Source organism: Syzygium oleosum, unplaced genomic scaffold (assembly GCF_021117445.2).
Source record: "Syzygium oleosum isolate NSW1041296 unplaced genomic scaffold, Sole_v2.1 Sole_v2.13, whole genome shotgun sequence".
Classification (NCBI taxonomy): Eukaryota; Viridiplantae; Streptophyta; class Magnoliopsida; order Myrtales; family Myrtaceae; genus Syzygium; species Syzygium oleosum.
The window spans coordinates 8,959,484-8,979,274 of NW_026607497.1; the positions used below are offsets into that span (position 1 = coordinate 8,959,484).

Consider the following 19,791-nt stretch of genomic DNA (forward strand, 5'->3'; position numbering starts at 1 on the left):
TCGAGATCCTTAGAGCAGAGTAGCTTTCGCAAATAGAGGAAGTGGTTCAGAGATGCCTGAGAAAGTGGTCGAACCAATCGTGCATCGAAGTGAAAAAAGCCGCTTCTGCTGTAAAGCTAAAATTCTAGTTTGTCCATTTTTTATTCGTCTTTTTTAGAGTTTACACCATCGAAATTTTCTCTTTGAGCTCACAAGTTCGATATGTTTATGTAATCATATTTATGGTCGATTTCACTGCCAAGCCACTTTTTAGTTACGATTCTGACGAGACTTTTAGCAGACAATACCCACGAGAGGTTCAACAGGTTCTTAAAAAGCTTCGTGGCCTTTCCTTTGAATGTCTCGGGTACTGCAAACCGTTGGTGCCTAAAGGTACCTGAAAAGCTCTTATGTTTTCTTAGAGTTTGTTCATCAAAAGAAAATCTCAAGTTGCCATTTCATTTTCTCTTGAAAACTAACTTTGGTTCCAAAAGATGGTACAGCTGTGCTTTTTTCTTCAGCTATAATGGAATGACCTTCAGTGAATTGGAAAACATGGACCAATTGGAGTGGAAAATTAGTTTTAGGCAAACCTCGGAAAGAGAAAAACGCTCGAGCCATCTACATGGATATATTATTTTTTGACCCGTCTCGCTCATCCTTTCCCTCCAAGAACACGGCAAGTTGATAAATATGTTTAAAGATATCTCGAGTGAGAGGCTCAACTCCAACAAAACTTGCCATGCGGATTTTCTCAATCAGGCAATCGGTGACATGGACAATGAAGAGTTCTTGACGAAGAATTTCATGGTTAACGTGATGTTTGTGGGCATATTTGCAAGTACTGAGTCTATTTCGACAATGCTGGCTTTGATCTTCAAGTTTCTATTCGAGACCCCCCGCGGTTCTAAAGGAATTAACGGTAACAAAATTTACATGATATCTAAAAATATTGTTTTGCACCATATTGTCAAACCTTATTCAACAATGGAAACATCTATATTGCATGCCGAGCACACAGCGATCCTCGAAAGGAGGGAGGGGCAAAGTACTGCGCTTTGTTGGGATGAATGCAACTACAAGTCGATGGCTCTCGCGATTTAGGTGACCCAAAATCCCTTCATTGGTGTTTTGTTTCTATGCCTTCTATGCTTCAAAGAAGTATCATGTTCCAATACATAAAAGTGTGCCTTCTATGCTTCAAAGAAGTATCATGTTCCAATAAATAAAAGTATTCTCTAGAAAAAACTTCAAGTAGTAAATGAAACACTCGAGCTGGCAAATACTGCTCTAGGGCAAATGCGAAGAGCAGTACAAGCTATCCCAGTGAACAGTGAGTAATCTCGATTGACGTTCACACCTTTGATACATTAATTAGCAATATCTTCTCAAGAATCATCTACATGCAAGAATTGTGATCCCAAAAGGGTGGCCGATCATGCTAGTCATGACCGCTCTCCACACGAATCATGATGCGTTTGACAATCCTCTTGAATTTAACCCTTGGCGGTGGAAGGTGCACAATTGGAACTCTTCGATACCATTCATTGACTGACTTTTTTCCCGTCTTCTTGGCATAACCTGATGTCCATTATGTCACGGGTCGGTCGATTCACAATGATCCCATACCCGTGCGGCCTTAGGATCACTCCCAAGTCACCCTTTCACGTACACACACTCGATTCACAAGAAGGGAGAGAAAGTAGCGTAGTAATATTTCCTTACAAATGAGCATGTACAAATGAAGGGGGAGAGTCCCCTATATATACAAGTGCGGGTCTAATCTGATCCGTTGATCCCCTCATGATCCAATGGTGGTGTTTGAACCGATACAATCATTACATAGCTACACATGAAGTTCCAGAAGCCCTAGGGGCATGGGGAAGCTCAAGGGACGCTTGCCAAGGAAAGCTGCAGGGTCGTTTATTAGAGGCAACTGAAGGGTTGCGGACGGTGCTCGCACCTAGTCATAGATGGGCCTCGTCCCATGCTTGTAAGTGTTCACGTCCCATGCACGTAAGGGGCCTTGTCTCATTCACTGATGGGCTCGGAGCTGTTCGCTCCCTTGGGTCGTGTCATTCTCTCCCACCTAATCGGGCGACGCCCTTATCGCGTCTTCAGTATAAAATGTATTAATGTGCTTCCGCAAATGCCAAAGAGCTTCAGAGGATTCCTAGCTTGCTTCACTCTCCGGAAGACCTCTCCATCGAACCAAGTATTCTCACCTCGGCGTCCAATACTTCTTCCGTATGATCTGATCAACCATGATGCACTTGACGTCTCGTTCATATGAGGTTTTTGCCCCAAGGGATGCCCGCTGCGATTCCCTTCGGTCCGGGTCTTCCTCATCTATATGGAAAGGCTTAAGCATACTTACATGGAACACCACGTGTAGCTTGAGCTTCGATGGCAAGTCCAGCTTGTATGCGACCTTCCTAACCCGTTTGTGCACTTAAAAGGGCCCCTCGTAGCGACAAATCAGGCCTTTGTGCATATCCCTATATCGAAGGACCGCATATAGCTTGGCCAACACTAGGTCCCCGACCTGGAATTCCACGTGCCGTTGCTTCTTATCGGCCCATTTCTTCATGCGTTTGGAGGCCTTGTGTAGGCACGCCCGCGCCAAGTCTGCTTGCTCATGCCACTCTTTGGCAAACTTGTACGCGAATGGGCTATTTCCCCAATCGCCCAAGGCAACCGTGCTCGGAGTGAGCGGCTGCTGCCCTATCACAATCTCGAACGGGCTCTGGTTTGTGGACTCGTTCTGCTGTAAGTTGTACGAGAATTGAGCTACATCGATCAGTTTCGCCCAATTTCCCTGCATTGTGCTCACATAGTGTCGGAGATATATTTCGAGAAGTGAATTTACCGTTCCGTCTGTCCATCGGTTTGGGGATGCAAACTCGTGGAGAAGTTGAGGTTCGACCCTAGCAACTTAAATAGCTCAGTCCAAAACTGCCCAATGAACCGAGAATCACGATCGCTCATGATCGTCTGTAAGACTCCCCAGTACTTGACGACGTGCTTGACGAATAGTTTGGCCATCTCCTCGGCTGGACAATCCTTTATTGCGGGCACGAACATCGCGTACCTAGAGAATCGGTCCACTACGACCATGAGGGTCCGACATCCTTCGGACTTGGGTAAATTCACGATGAAGTCCATGGAGACACTCTCCTATGGACGTTCCGGGACGGGAAGTGGCTCCAGGAGTCCCGACGGTGAACGTTGTTCGATATTATCCTGTTGGCATACCAGATAAAATTCTCAATCCATTTCCAAATATATCGGTTGTCTCTGGCTAGGTAATGTGGCCGAGATCTGAGAAAAGTTGTCTGATGAGCTTTTTCTCCGTCTATTTATTTACAGGTGGACGGAAATCAAGATCGGTGACATCTACCGCAATCCCATACTAAGATTTCAAGATGGCGTTAATGTAAAGCTTTCGGAGTCTTGGAACCACAAGTCGCTTTAGGTGGCACTGGCTTGACTTGAATAAGACATGTTTGCAACTGCCTTACCAGTTTAATCACGTCCCATACACGAATAGGCCACGTCCCATGCATGTAAGGGGCCACGTCTCGTTCACGGATGGGCTCGGAACCCTTCGCTTCCTTGGGCCGTGTCAATTGCATATTAGGAACTTGATTCAGGCACAATATCAAAGAATTTCTTGTCTTTCTGTGGAGGACTAAGACAACGTGTTGGTGCCGAGCACACTCGAACATTTTTATGAGTGTTTCTTCATGTGTTGATTACAAAGTTTAGGTCAACAAATTATCAATCCTTTTCCAGATATATCGATTGTCTCTGGCTAGGTAATATGGCCAAGATCTAAGAAAAGTTGTCTGATGATCTTCTTCTCCGTCTATTTATTTACAGGTGGACGAAAATTAAGATAGGTGACATCTACCGCAATCCCATGCTAGGATTTATAGATGGCGTTAACGTAAAGCTTTCGGGGTCTTGGAACTAGGAGTCGCTTTAGGTGGCACTGGCTTGACATAAATAAAACATGTTTGCAACTCCCTTACCAGTTTAATCACGTCCCATGCATGAATGGGCCACATCCCATGCAGGAAAGGGGCCACGTCTCATTCATGGATGGGCTCGGAGCCTTTCGCTTTCTTAGGCCGTGTCAGTTGCATATCAGGATCTTGATTCAAGCACAATATCGAAGAACATCGAGCCTTTCGGTGGAGGAGCAAGACAATGTGCGGGTGCCAAATACACTCGAGTGTTTTTATGAGTGTTTTTTCATATGCTGGTTACAAAGGTTAGGTAAACAAATTATCAATCCATTTCCAAATATATCAGTTGTCTCTAGCTAGGTAATGTGGCCGAGATATGAGAAAAGTTATGTGATGATCTTTTTCTCTGTCTATTTATTTATACTTGGATGGAAATCAAGATAGGTGACATCTACCGCAATCCCATACTAGGATTTAAAGATGACGTTAACATAAAACTTTCGGAGTTTTGGAACTAGAAGTCGCTTTAGATGACACTGGCTTGACTTAAATAAGACATGTTTGCAACTCCCTTACTAGTGTAATCACGTCCCATGCATATAAGGGGCCACGTCTCGTTCACGGATGGGCTCAAAACCCTTCACTTTCTTGGGCCATGGCAATTGCATATCAAGATCTTCATTTAGTCACAATATCGAAGAACTTCATTCTTTTCGGTGGAGGAGCCAGACAACGTTCTGGTGCCAAATACACTCGAGTATTTTTACAAGTGTTTCTTTATGTGCTGGTTACATTGTTTAGGTAAACAAATTTTCAATCCATTTCCAAATATATCGATTGTCTCTGGCTAGGTAACGTAGCCGAGATCTGAGAGAAGTTGTATTATGATCTTCTTCTCTATCTATCTATTTACAGGTGAATGTAAATCAAGATAGGTGACATCTACTGTAATCCCGTACTAGGATTTAAAGATGGCGTTAACGTAAAGTTTTTGGAGTCTTGGAACTAGAAGTCGCTTTAGTGGCACTGGCTTGACATGAATAAGACATGTTGCAACTCCCTTACTAGTTTAATCATGTCCCATGCACGAATGGGCAACGTCCCATACATATAAAGGGCCACATCCCATGCACGTAAAGGGCTATGTCTCGTTCACGGATGGGCTTAGAACCCTTCGCTTCCTTGGACCGTGTCAATTGCATATCAAGATCTTGATTCAGGCACAATATCGAAGAACTTCGTGCCTTTCGGTGGAGATGCAAGACAATGTGCTAGTGCCGAATACAGTCGAGTGTTTTTATGAGTGTTTCTTCACATGCTGGTTAGAAAGTTTAGGTAAACAAATTCTCAATCCACTTCCAAACATATCGGTTGTCTCTGGCTAGGTAATGTGATCGAGATCTGAGAAAAGTTGTCTGATGATCTTCTTCTCTGTCCATTTATTTACAGGTGGACGGAAATCAAGATAGGTGACATCTACTGCAATCCCATACTAGGATTTAAAGATGGCGTTAACGTAATGCTTTCGGAGTCTTGGAACTAGAAGTCGCTTTAGGTGGCACTGGCTTGACTTGAATGAGACATGTTTGCAACTCCCTTACTAGTTTAATCACGTCCCATGCACGAATGGGCCATGTTCCATGCACGTAAGGGGCCACGTCTCGTTCACGAATGCGCTCGAACCCCTTCGCTTCCTTGGGCCGTGGCAATTGCATATCAGGATCTTCATTTAGGCATAATATCGAAGAACTTTGTGCATTTCGGTGGATGAGCAAGACAACATGCCAGTGCCGAATACATTCGAGTGTTTTTATGAGTGTTTCTTCATATGCTGGTTACAAAGTTTAGGTAAATAAATTCTCAATCATTTTTCAAATATATCGGTTGTCTCTGGTTAGATAATGTGGCCGAGATCTGTGAAAAGTTGTTTGATGATCTTTTTCTCTATCTAACTATTTACAAGTGGACGGAAATCAAGATAAGTGACAGCTACCGTAATCCCATACTAGGATTTAAAGATGGCATTAATGTAAAGCTTTCGGAGTCTTGGAACTAGAAGTCGCTTTAGGTGACCCTAGCTTGACTTGAATAAGACATGTTTGCAACTCTCTTACTAGTTTAATCACGTCCCATGCACGAATGGGCCACGTCCCATATACGTAAGGGGCCACGTCTCGTTCACAAATGGGCTCGGAGCTCTTCACTTCCTTGGGCCGTGGCGATTGCATATTAGGATCTTAATTTAGGCAAAATGTCGAAGAACTTCTTGCCTTTCAATGGATGAGCAACACAACGTGCTCGTGCCAAATACACTCGAGTGTTTTTATGATTGCTTCTTCATGTGCTGGTTACAAAGTTTAGGTAAACAAATTCTCAATCCATTTTCAAATATATCTGTTGTTTCTGGTTAGGTAATATGGCCGAGATCTTAGAAAAGTTGTCTGATGATCTTCTTCTCTATCTATTTATTTACAGGTGAACGGAAATCAATATAGGTGACATCTATCGCAATCCCATACTAGGATTTAAAGATGGTCTTAATGTAAAGCTTTCGGAGTCTTGGAACTAGAAGTCGCTTTAGGTGGCACTGGCTTGACATGAATAAGACATGTTTGCAACTCCCTTACTAGTTTAATCACATCCAATGCACGAATGGGCTACATCCCATGCACATCAGGGGCCACATCTCGTTCACGGACGGGCTTAGAGCCCTTCGCTTCCTTGGGCAGTGTCAGTTGCATATCAGGATCTTGATTCAAGCACAATGTCGAAGAACTTCATGCCTTTCGGTGGAGGTGCAAGATAACGTGCTGATGCCGAATACACTCGAGTGTTTTTATGAGTGTTTCTTCATGTGCTGGTTACAAAGTTTGGGTAAACAAAATCTCAATCCATTTCCAAATATATCGGTTGTCTCTGGCTAGGTAATGTGGCCGAGATCTGAGAAAAGTTGTCTGATGAGCTTCTTCTCTGTCTATTTATTTACAGGTGCACGGAAATTAAGATAGGTGACATCTACCGCAATCCCATACTGGGATTTAAGGATGGCGTTAACATAAAGCTTTCGGAGTCTTGGAACTAGAAGTCGCTTTAAGTGGCACTGGCTTGACATGAATAAGACGTGTTTGCAACTCCCTTACCAGTTTAATCACGTCCCATGCACGAATGAGCCACGTCCCATGCACGTAAGGGGCCACGTCTCATTCACGGATAGGCTCGGAGCCCTTCGCTTCCTCGGACCGTGTCAATTGCATATCAGGATCTTAATTCATGCACAATATCGATGAATTTCGTGCCTTTTAGTGGAGGAACAATACAACGTGCTGGTGCCAAATACACTCGAGTGTTTTTATGAGTGTTTCTTCATGTGCTGGTTACAAAGTTTAGATAACAAATTCTCAATCTATTTCCAAATATACCGGTTGTCTCTAGCTAAGTAATGTGGCCGAGATCTGAGAAAAGTTGTATGATAAGCTTCTTCTCTGTCTAATTATTTACAGGTGGACAGAAATCAAGATATGTGACATCTACCGCAATCCCATACTGGGATTTAAAGATGACGTTAACGTAAAGCTTTCTGAGTCTTGGAACTAGAAATCGCTTTAGGTAGCACTGGCTTGACATGAATAAGACATGTTTGCAACTCCCTTACTAGTTTAATTACTTTCCATACACGAATGGTCCACGTCCCATGCATGTAAGAGGCCACATCTCGTTCACGGATGGGCTCGGAGCCTTTCGCTTCCTTGAGGAGCAAGATAACATATCAGAAAAACTAGACATCTCGTCCACGTCCCAGCGGTGTCAATTGCATATCAGGATCTTGATTCAGGTACAATATCGAAAAACTTCCTGCCTTTTGGTAGAGGAGCAAGATAACATGCTGGTGCCGAATACACTCGAGTGTCTTTATGAGTGTTTCTTCATGTGCTGGTTACAAAATTTAGATAAACAAATTCTCAATCCTTTTCTAAATATATCGGTTGTCTCTGGCTAGATAACGTTGCCGAGATCTGAGAAAAGTTGTCTGATGATCTTCTTCTCTGTCTATTTATTTACACGTGGATGAAAATCAAGATAGGTGACATCTACGACAATCCCATACTAGGATTTATAGATGGTATTAATGTAAAGCTTTCGGAGTCTTAGAACTAGAAGTCGCTCTAGGTGGCACTGGCTTGATATGAATAAGACATATTTGCAACTCCCTTACCAGTTTAATCACGTCTCATCCACGAATGGGCCACGTTCCATGCACGTAAGGGGCCACGTCTCATTCACGAATGGATTCGGAGCCCTTCGCTTCCTTGGGCCGTGTCAATTGCACAACAGGATCTTGATTCAGGCACAATATCGAAGAACTTCGTGCCTTTCGGAGGAGGAGCAAGACAATGTGCTGGTGCCGAGTACACTCGAGTGTTTTTATGGGTGTTTCTTCATGTGCTAGTTACAAAGTTTAGATAAACAATTTCTCAATCCATTTCCAAATATATCGGTTGTCTCTGGTTAGGTAATGTGGCCGAGATCTGAGAGAAGTTATTTGATGATCTTCTTCTCTGTCTATTTATTTACACGTGGACGGAAATCAAGATAGGTAACATCTACCGCAATCCCATACTAGGATTTAAAAATGGCATTAACGTAAAGCTTTCGGTGTCTTGGAACTAGAAATCGTTGTAGGTGGCACTGGCTTGATATGAATAACACATATTTGCAACTTCCTTACTAGTTTAATCACATCCCATGCACGTAAGGGGCCACGTCTCGTTCACGGATGGACTCGGAGCCATTCGCTTCCTTGGGCCATGGCAATTGCATATAGGATCTTCATTTAGGCACAATATCGAAGAACTTCGTGCCTTTCAGTGGAGGAGCAAGACAACGTGCTGATGCCGAATACACTCGAGTATTTTTATGAGTGTTTCTTCATGTGCTGGTTACAAAGTTTATGTAAACAAATTCTCAATCCATTTCCAAATATATCGATTGTCTCATGCTCGGTAATGTGGCCAAGATCTAAGAAAAGTTGTCTGATGATCTTCTTCTTTGTCTATCTATTGACAGGTGGACAGAAATCAAGATAGGTGACATCTATCGTAATCCTATACTAGGATTTAAAGATGTCGTTAACGTAAAGCTTTCAGAGTCTTGGAACTAGAAGTTGCTTTAGGTGGCACTGGCTTGACATGAATAAGATATGTTTGCAACTCCCTTACTAGTTTAATCACGTCCCATGCACGAATGGACCACGTCCCATGCACGTAAGGGGCCACGTCTTGTTCACGGATGGGCTCAGAGCCCTTCGCTTCCTTGGTCCGTGTCAATTGCATATCAGGATCTTGACTCAGACACAATATCGAAGAACTCCGTGCCTTTCGATGGAAGTGCAAGACATCGTGCTGGTGTCGAATACATTCGAGTGTTTTTATGAGTGTTTCTTCATGTACTGATTACAAAATTTGGGTAAACAAATTCTCAATCCATTTTCAAATATATCGATTGTCTCTGGTTAGGTAATGTGGCCGAGATCTGAGAAAAGTTGTCTGATGATCTTCTTCTCGGTCTATTTATTTATAGGTGGACGGAAATCAAGATAGGTGACATCTACCGCAATCCCATACTAGGATTTAAAGATGGCGTTAACGTAAAGCTTTCGGAGTCTTGGAACTAGAAGTCGCTTTAAGTAACACTGGCTTGACATGAATAAGACTTGTTTGCAAGTCCCTTACTAGTTTAATCACGTCCCATGCACGTAAGGGGCCACGTCTTGTTCACGGATGAGCTCGGAGCCCTTCGCTTCCTTGGGCCGTGGCAATTACATATCAAGATCTTAATTTAGGCACATTGATATAAAACTCCTCGTCTTCCTTCGCTCCCTACTTTGCCTTTCACTATCTTCCATCTCCAATATAATAATTAAAGTCCTTGTCTAAATCACTCACTCACAAAACAAACCCCGGCTTCCGCAAACACTAACGGTGGTCTCATTATTCTAAGTTCATTTCTTGGTGTGAGCGTGCTAGCAATCTTTACCCCTTTTGTCGGATTGCTTGAACCTCAAAAGCTTCATGAAGCCCATCAAGAATGTCGTGAGACTCCACGTGACTAAGATTTGCGGCCGATAGGGCGTCTTCCCACCGTGCTTACATCTTTGTCGCCGCACACGTTCAAATCATTTTGATTTGAGCTCCAGAACAGGTAATCAGTTCGGTGATATCTGCTTTTATAACCTCTATATTTTCTAGTATCCTCTGTGTTCTCGTACTTTGAGTCACCTGATAAGTAGTTAGTATAGATGTTCCGAGGTCGTCGAGGCACCTTTCAGGGGCGTTTCAAGACCCAGGAATGGGCTGGATGCTCATTGTACACTGTCCAGGCAGTTCTTCGGTCTGAACGGTGAGTGTTCAGCCAGTGCTCAGTCCATTCATGCCCCTCTAAGCCGGTCCTGGACACCCTTAGTGTTTATTTGTCTGTCTTAACATCTTACAGTGCATGTTCAGGCAGTTCATATGGGACGGCTTGCATAAGGGTTTAACATTGAAATTACATGCACTGTCGAGGATTTATTCCCGGTTGACTCATGAGTCGAACCATTCGAATTTGAGTTGTTTCGAATCATCTCAAGAGCGATCCTTGGCAGGTTTGCTTTGCAATATCACCCTGCATCCTTGGATACATTAATGTGCAAACCTTATGTACTATGCTACTTTATCCTCTCAAATTCGCATCTGGTGTTAATCTACAAGAAGGAAGATTGATCTTGTCCTTTAGTCGGGCACGATGCAACCGGATGCACGTTTCTTAGCATCTTCACTCAGGATCTTAGTCCAAGCACCTTACCATCAGGCTGTGCTACGCAGAACCATTTTTAACAAAAGGAAAATCATCTTCAACTACTTCCGCATGCTGGGTTCTCCTCTGATCATGCAAGCATCAAGGTACCCGAGCTCAAACAGCCTGTCAAGGATATCATCTTCTGCAGGTTTGAGCGCCCAGTTGAAAATCTAATAATATCCTATTGTCGGTTATCTTCGCCATGGATAATCAAAACTTACTGCAGGAACTGAGATTACCTCTCTGGAACTCCCCCTATTTTCTGGATTGCAATCAGGGCTGATCCCAATCCCTTGCAACCGGAGTTGAGTGGCTGAAAAGGCACACACACGGACCTGTAAGTGGAAAAGCAGGGATGAGAACGACTCACTCATGAGTAGCTTTATGACCAATTTGAATGGTCTAGCTTGCAAAAGCACATAACATCTCGTCCAACGGAAATAACCGTCATATTCAAATACAGGCAAATGTGCTCTCTTGAAATACTAATGGAATCCTAAGAATGTTTGACTTTGCCGCTTTCCAATAGTGGCAAATGCAATTTGTACTACTAGAACTATGGCCAAAAACGCAATGATCCGTGCCTAACAATACTTTACCGGTAACCAAGTTTACGAAAATAACAAGATATTTCTACCGAAAAGGCATGCAGAATGCATGAGAGCTCATGTCAACCGCATTTACCAGTCACGAACCCGGGAAATAGGCCAAGGTAGAAAAACACAAAATAGATTACTATATAGAACGGGGTAAAACAAGCCAATCAAAAGATTAAAGAAAAGAAGAGAAAAATTAAAGAACTGCTGAAGCAATTCAATAAGCTCCATGCTAAAGAGCTAGAGTATGCAAAGAGAATTTCAAGAAGCAGTATTGCTAATATTAAGGTGATAGTGGTTGCTTATTAGACATGTATGAAGTGGATGGTTACTTGATGAGATGAGTTTCTTGAGTAGCAAGGGTAATATTGAGAAGTCCAGTAAGTGCTGCAAACACTATTTTTCCCTCAATAATATAGATAAGTCTCAAGGCTTTGAGTTGGTAGAGATGGGTCATGACAAGAACAACACTGAGTTTGTTGAGACACATTATGCCTACAAATAGAATTTGAATAGATTGAGTTGGTTTGGAAAGTCAAGATTTTGGCATGAATGGGTTCTCCTTGCACTATCTGTCAAAGAACAGTCTCTCATCTCATATTCGGTCTTCGCTTAAGTTATCTAATCTCATCAACTGGGTCAAATTTCCTTTTAAAAAATGGAACACAACACAAAGGGAAGGTAAATCAAGTAAAACTCTGCAGGTTCTTTTGCTTTATCCATTGTAGAACAAACATGACAACACTCGGGAGAAAGCAACAGAACTATCGGTCTATTCTCCAAACTATATTTCCACTTAAAAGGCATTTCAACTTTCATAATAGCTCAATGACAAAAATCTAGCATAATCTCCATTGTCTCATTACTATAACAAATATGTTATTGATAAAACATGAAACAAGGACCAGATGGCCAACACCGGCCGGTATCCCAGAATTGGCACAAATGCAAAAGGTTTATGACTGAATTTGCTAAATAAAAAGGTTTATGACTGTTTTGGTAATTTTCCCCAACTTTCATAATAGCTCAATGATGGAAATCTAGCATAATCTCTGTTGTCTCATTACTACAACAAATATATTATTGATAGTAACATTAAAAAGGACATTCCTCATTTTCATATGGTTTATCAATTTTGAAAAAAATAATTCGCGTACAATGCATGTAATCTTCCACTTGATCCATTTCCAACTAAATCTTGTAAATCAATTTTCTGATACTTTTCACCGAAATAAGTTCTTGAACTCTACATTGGATTTTGAAATTGATAGCAATGCCTCTAGTAAGTTGAGAGCTATGAATCTTTTATTTGACCTTCAATTCCAAACGTTCTATGTCATTCATATGGCTCTAACAGAGATCTACAAAGGCTTACCGAAGTAAAAGCAATAGTTGATTAACGGGAAAATGAAGGAAATGCAAAAAAGGTCTGTCAGAACATACTACAAATAAGACTACATCTCCAAGCCTCAAACAACAGAGTAAACAGGATGTTGCAATTTTTCAATAGCTAATGCAAGACCTGTAAAATTTCATTTGAAAAATCATATTTGGTTTTATAAATTTTCCAGTGAGAGCATACATAGCAATCAATTGTGTTATACTGTTCCATTATTGCAAAATTAGAATACATACCAGAGGGGAGCATAGCGTGTAATTAGAAAATTTGATTTGCACAAAAGAAAATTTCTGTGATGAAATTGAAAAATTGCAAGGTTAAAGGACCAACATTCTTTCTTAAGCCTTATTATATATGTTCCTTTGCTACATGATTCAATATAATATGATTTGTGACAGATTAATCGTCGTTAATTCTTAAAATAGAGTCTCAGAGAGCTGTGAAAATTCTGGAAAACGGAAATATGCTGTTAAGGTGGAAGGCTCCTTAAACTAAACTTTTATGTTGTTATGAGGGTTTTGAACATGTAGTTCACAGCATATACACCGCAACGAAATAGATTGTGTTCTAGACAGTTATATGCAGATTCTGGGATTGGGTATTTTCTTCTCATAGTCGACAGTAGATGAAGGAATGTAAACAAAAAAAGGGCACAACCTATAAAGCACACTAGACATGAATTGCCATTAGATCTTGAAAAGGGTTTTGAGAAGGAGCAACTATGTTTGGATGTCTAGAATACTTTTAAATGATGAGAAACATCATTGCAGTGCAATTAAGAATTGCCTGTAGACTGAAGAAGATTTGAAGAAACTTTGGTTTTATCTTTTCTTCTATTTTATCTTGTCTACAATCACATTTAAAGTATAGGGCCGACTACATTAATTGGACTCAAGCAATGTCAGAATAATTAGAATAATTTGGAATCATCAAATTTACCAAGACATTCACCCGAGACCTAACTAAGATTAAGGTCATGCATGTGAAATGGATTTGGATCAGAAAGATTACTTTGATATGGGACTAGTGGAGTGATTACGCGTTTGGTTGAAGTTCCATATTGTTCAGTTACTAGTCGAATGCCGGCGCAATGCTTGAATCTGCTTGAACAAAAGATTTGAGTGATAAAAACAGTGCGTAGAATCTTACTTTTGAGTTTTGTATATGTAGGGCTTACATGTTTATGTGATTTGATTTAATTCAACTATCGATGTTTCTTTCGTTTAAACTCTTGACGGACCAAGATTCTCACAAATAGATTTCTGCTTTTGAGCACTGAAGCGTAGAAAGGAAAGGCAGTAAATCACACATCAACAAAGAGGGGAAAAATTTCAAAGTCCATTACTAGGCAAAATTCTAGACAAGAGCCCAACCTTCTCTTGCAGATGATAGGTCAATGTGGCTTACACATTAGAAAAGAAAATGAAGATGGAAACCAGATAAAAAATGCAGAGTATAGTTAAATTCTTACTCAAAAAATTGAGCTTTCCCTGAAAAACAAACCTACATTATCTGATATTCTTTTGTGTTCTTAATATCCCTTTCACTAGCTTCTACATATAAGATGTAGATAAGTTCATGTTACAACTACTGTGCAAACCTCATGTACTATTTTGACAAAAATGAAACCTTGTGTACTCTGCTACTTTATCCTCTCAATTCGCATCCGGTGTTACTCTACAAGAAAGAAGATTGATCTTGTCTTTCAGTCGAGCATGACGCAACTGGATGCACGTTTCTTAGCATCTTCACTCGGGATCTTAGTCCAAGCACCTTACCATCAGCTGTGCTACACAGAATCATTTTTAACAAAAGGAGAATCATCTTCAACTACTTCCGCAACTGGGTTCTCCTCAGCCCAGACTGCAGCATCAAGGTACCCGAGCTCAAACAGCCTGTCAAGGATATCATCTTCTGCAGGTTTGAGCGCCCAGTTGAAAACCTGATAATATCCTATTGTCAGTTATCCTCGCCATGGATAATCAAAACTTACTGCAGGAACTGAGATTACCTCTCTGGAACTCCCCCTATTTTCTGGATTGCAATCTGGGCTGATCCCAATCCCTTGCAACCGGAGTTGAGTGGCTGAAAAGGCACACACACGGACCTGTAGGCGGAAAAACAGGGATGAGAACGACTCACTCATGAGTAGCTTTATGACCAATTTGAATGGTCTAGCTTGCAAAAGCACATAACATCTCGTCCAACGGAAATAACCGTCATATTCAAATACAGGCAAATGTGCTCTCCTAAAATACTAATGGAATCCTAAGAATGTTTGACTTTGCCGCTTTCCAATAGTGGCAAATGCAATTTGCACTACTAGAACTATGGCCAAAAACGCAATGATCCGTGCCTAACAATACTTTAGAGGTCACCAAGTTTACGAAAATAACAAGATATTTCTACCGAAAAGGCATGCAGAATGCATGAGAGCTCATCTCAACCGTATTTACCAGTCACGAACCGGGAAATAGGCCAAGGTAGAAAAACACAAAATAGATTACTATATAGAACGGGGTAAAACAAGCCATTCAACATATTAAAGAAAGGATGAGAAAAATTAAAGAACTGCTGAAGCAATTCAATAAGTTCCATGCTAAAGAGCTAGAGTATGCAAAGAGAATTTCAAGAAGCAATATTGCTACTATTAAATTCTCCTTTTCGTACTACCAAACAACTAAAATTTGAACATCTCTTATGGATAAACATTTCAACGGCCTAAAACTGAGTCATCATTGAGTGTGGTTAAGGGAAAACCCCAACACAAGCACCGACATGAAGTTCCAGGTTGCCAAAACTAATCGTGACATTTTCTTCACTCCCAACTGACAGATATTGGAATCAACCTTAATGATTCTCACCAAGTAATTAGTCCACCCTTCTCCCTAATAGGTCTCTTTCACCTGAACATGTTTCGTATTTAGATGCTATGATGTCGAAACATGTGGTTTCTTTGGATGCCAGGTAAACACGGAAAGGTTTACATGATTTTTCGAGACAAATCAGCTCTCTCTTTAACGTGCTAAAGAAATATAATATCTCAAGCACATACGGTTTGAGCAGCAGATGTAGGTGGCATGAACATCGTCAGAGCCCCATCAATGCACAGTCGATTACGAAATAATGTGGCTGGTTGTGGCGCCGTATATCTGCAACAGACTATAGCTCTCTGAAAGCTGCATTGGGAAAGGCAATTTACTACGAAGAAAAGAAATTTAGCAACTATTCACCCCGGGATGAAGGAAGAAGCTACTAATGCATTGATAAGATCTTCTTTGGAGTCTAACTGATCCACCAGTAAACCCCTAGGCCTCCGAAGGATCTGGGTAACGGCAACTGCAACACCAAAATCTTAAGAAGATGCAGCAAATAATACTCGAGGAAAAATTGATAACTCAATATGAAATTCATTTTAAGGGGTGACTTCCATGAACTATCGCAAACATAAGCCACTAGTCAAGTTCCTCTAATTGCATATAGAAGAGTACACTCGAAATTCACAAGAGTCTTTCCGATCCAGTCCTGTAACCCCTAAGAGTCCAATACAAGTACAGTCTCAGCTACTAGATAAAGGCATAATTGCTGCAACACCCAACACAACTTCCAGCCAAGGATACCACTTCACTCGCTTTTCACAATAAGCTTCAGTTCAAGACTTTTCCTATGAAGAAGCAAAATCTGCAACTACTTTCCCCCTATGAATTGCCGCTGATAAATAGAATTTTAATGCCCCTGCTTTAGCGAGATGAATCCTAATCTCAAACCGAAGTAGGATGGACAAAACAAGGGGAGAAAAGAGTAGTTTGAAAACAAGACATGTCCTGCTTTTAGAAGTTAGAAAACAAATAAGAGGACAGGGGACGACCCATAGCACCAAGTACTACAAGCCAAACAGCTTAAAGTCCCACCACTTCCTAACTTCAAATTCTCTATATCAATCGGGACCACAGTTCCATAATTCCAAGATCCCTATCTACCCTATCTTGCGGCAAGTGTACAACATAAGCAGTTGACAGAATGAATGCATATGAGAGAAAAACATACATACAAAGACTAGGTATTGGACTTTTAAGGATTGTTAAGAGTTGGGAAGAGGTTGGGATAGGCTCCTGCACGGTCATTTGTCAATTAAAGTGATACTGATAACCTAATTTCTTTCTCCACAACTCTACCAGCCATTAGCATTCATATTTTTCTCCCTTGAGTGAGTCACTAATATTCTTCAATAAGTTAACACAAACTCAAGATCACATTGTCAGAAAATCAATGGTCATTTACACAACAACATAAATGTGCTAGATAGAGCATACAGGGCAGCAGGCAGAGAGAAAGAACAGGGGATGAAAGATGGAATTCCCACTTACTGCGGACCCTTCCATTGGACCTGGTATGAGCATCTTCGGGAAGGAACTTATCAAGCACATCACGAAGAACAGCCTATGCACAAGGAACATAAGAAATGCTATTTATGGTATACGTAAGCTTAAATTTCATATTAATGAGAATCAATGCCATGTTTGGCAGGGCTAATGTCTTGGACGACAAAATAGAATCCTGCAGAAACAGTGAATAATAACGAACACGGTACTTCTTAGTCTGCACAAACTTTTTTGACTCCTCATTTAACAAGATAAGAGAAAAACCATGTTCTGCAGTGGCTGCGATTTTAATTCTAATCAAAACACAGTCCTGATCACATATAAACCAGCAAAAAGCTAGCTGAAACCTCATATTATGGCTCGTTCATAAGAACATTAAATTGATCTGCCTCAGTAATTGATTTAGATTAACGACGTACCGAGTGAAAGTTATGTCCACAATCCTTGGGAAAGATGATACGAAGATAAATGAAATAAAAAAAGTATCATGAGAAAAGTACAGTCCATACCCCGAGCCGAAAAGCAGTTCCTCTTCTCCGACAATCATCGGCGAGTACCTTAGTAGCCATCAAAGCCTCTTCCATGCTGGCTCCAGAAGCAATCACTGCACATACTATGGCGCCAGATGACGAACCAGCCAGTGGCGTGGTTTCCTAAGACGGAACAGAACGTAATTAAAGACCAAGTCACTAAGTAGACAAGTGATATCACATGTACATGGAAACCCACACAACGCGTAGGGAAGCTACTAGTTACAAACAATATATGGGAATAAAGCAAGATAAAAAGTTAACTTTAGCTGCTTGATGTATCTAATCTTTTAGTAATCCTAAACATTAGCAAACAACTGGTGCATTCTCGGTAACTAAGCAGACTAGGGTAAAGAACACATAATAAAGGACTGAACAGTCAACAGTTGTTGACTCTACTAGTACATAATATGGATGTCATGTCAAGATATGTATTGCCAAAGGATGCTTTAAATTGAATCATGAAATAAGATTCACTAAAGTACCTCATTTCTCCATGAGATAATATAAACAAATCCCTTTTGCTTTATTAAGTAGTTAGGAGGCCCATGACAAAAGAATAATGGCATTCACATATATGTCATGAACTTCTATTGATTAGAAATTTCAAACACCAGATTTGTTTCAAACAAGAATCGGACTTTAACGGCAATAGAAGGTTGTCAACCAGTGTGGTTTTCAGTGAACTGTAAATTGTCATGCATACCATAAATAATAAGCTTATGCTAGAAACTTAGTATGAAACTGTTACATTGCTACACACAAAGAATCGTGACAGAAACTATAGGATTTGATTGGGGCCATATCCGAAATAAGTGGAACTGATATATTCATGAGTTCGACAGACTAGTGGGAAAATGAACGTTTCCAATGTGACTTGGTAATTAATAGAGTCACTCTTCATGGCATTTGGGTCACGAACTGAATTCAACTGCGAGATAGGAATCGAAAAACGTATCTGATATATACCTTAACTTGGACATACATGGTATTGCAATCTGATGCCTATATCAGTTTAAATAAAAGGAAGGCGATCGCATAAGTCAAAAATCACCGACAGTGCTACAGATTGAACCAATTGACATCGCCAATCCCAAGTATACTCTCCTCATTGTCCCAATTAGTTACAGGCACATCAAACCCATTAAGAGGATCACCTTGCAAACGATCAGCAAGCATACTCTCCTCATTGTCCTGATTAGTTACAGGCACACCATACCCATGAAGATGGTCCATTTTGTGAAATTGCGCTGAACTAACCAAGACAAAAGCCACAACGAACTTCAAACCTAACTCGACTTCCGATAAGCACACTTGAATATCATTTTTATCACCAATCAGCCGAGAAAAATCTAACAGAGGACCAAAGTAACCCGGAGTTAGAAAACAAAATTGAACCTTGATATAGCCCTTGTCGATGAGGCATTGTGCGACCCCAAGATGGTAAGGGAACAAGAGCCCGGCGGCCGAGAAGCTGAACCCAGGACTAGTCACCACTCTCCTCTTCTGCTCTGCCTCCACATCCTTTATCCTCTGCTCCCCTATCACATCAGGCTCTATCTCGTCCTCGATCACGATGCCGATCCTCTCCTTACTGTCACATCTCGCGCCCGTCCCGCTGCCATTGATGCTGGCTCCATTCGTACCATCCCTGAGGAAGCTGGTCTCTGACCCAGCACTCACCGCCTTCCTGTTGTTGCGGCCCTTGATCAGCTGCAAAGCGAAGCCGAGGAAGCGCTCGGCAGTGGCGATGGCGAACGATTTCTTGTCCGGCTGAGAAGAATTGAGCTTCAGGGTCTGGTCTTGGTTTTGGCTCTGGTCCTGGTTCCGGGTCTGAGCGGAGGGTTTAGAAGAGAAGGCAAGGTTCTGGGGACGAAGAGGGAGGCGAGGGAAGGTGGGTTTGGGGGTCAGGGAAGGGAAAGGGTTGGCCTGGTGGTGGTGAGAGAGATAAAGGGAAGAGAGAGAGGAGGGAGCCATGGAAACGACAGGTTGCAGAGGCTTAGCTCCCCTGTGTTCTTCTGCTTCTTGTTGTGGAAGAGAAGAAATAATCTAGAACCCAGGACTCTGACAAATCAGAAGATCATCCACATCAGGAAATCT

The 19,791-nt window shown here is 41.4% G+C and overlaps 1 protein-coding gene and 1 long non-coding RNA gene across 2 annotated transcripts in view; one reads left to right on the forward strand and one right to left on the reverse strand.

The window, feature by feature from the left end:
• The first annotated feature begins 989 nt into the window (after positions 1-989).
• The window catches only part of LOC115666022 (uncharacterized), a 42,879-nt gene continuing 24,077 nt past the window's right edge, over positions 990-19,791 (forward strand). The window contains exon 1 of the long non-coding RNA XR_008817696.1: positions 990-1,083. This is a non-coding gene — a long non-coding RNA (uncharacterized LOC115666022). The remainder of the gene's footprint in view (positions 1,084-19,791) is intronic.
• On the reverse strand, positions 14,236-19,747 carry LOC115661766 (uncharacterized). Its single transcript, XM_056316885.1, has 7 exons — positions 19,090-19,747; positions 17,671-17,814; positions 17,147-17,219; positions 16,013-16,118; positions 15,835-15,931; positions 14,791-14,886; positions 14,236-14,721 (listed from the first exon to the last, which is right to left on the reverse strand). The coding sequence occupies exons 1-7, from the start codon at positions 19,666-19,668 to the stop codon at positions 14,569-14,571; spliced, it is 1,248 nt and encodes a 415-aa protein (XP_056172860.1). The 5' UTR covers positions 19,669-19,747; the 3' UTR covers positions 14,236-14,568.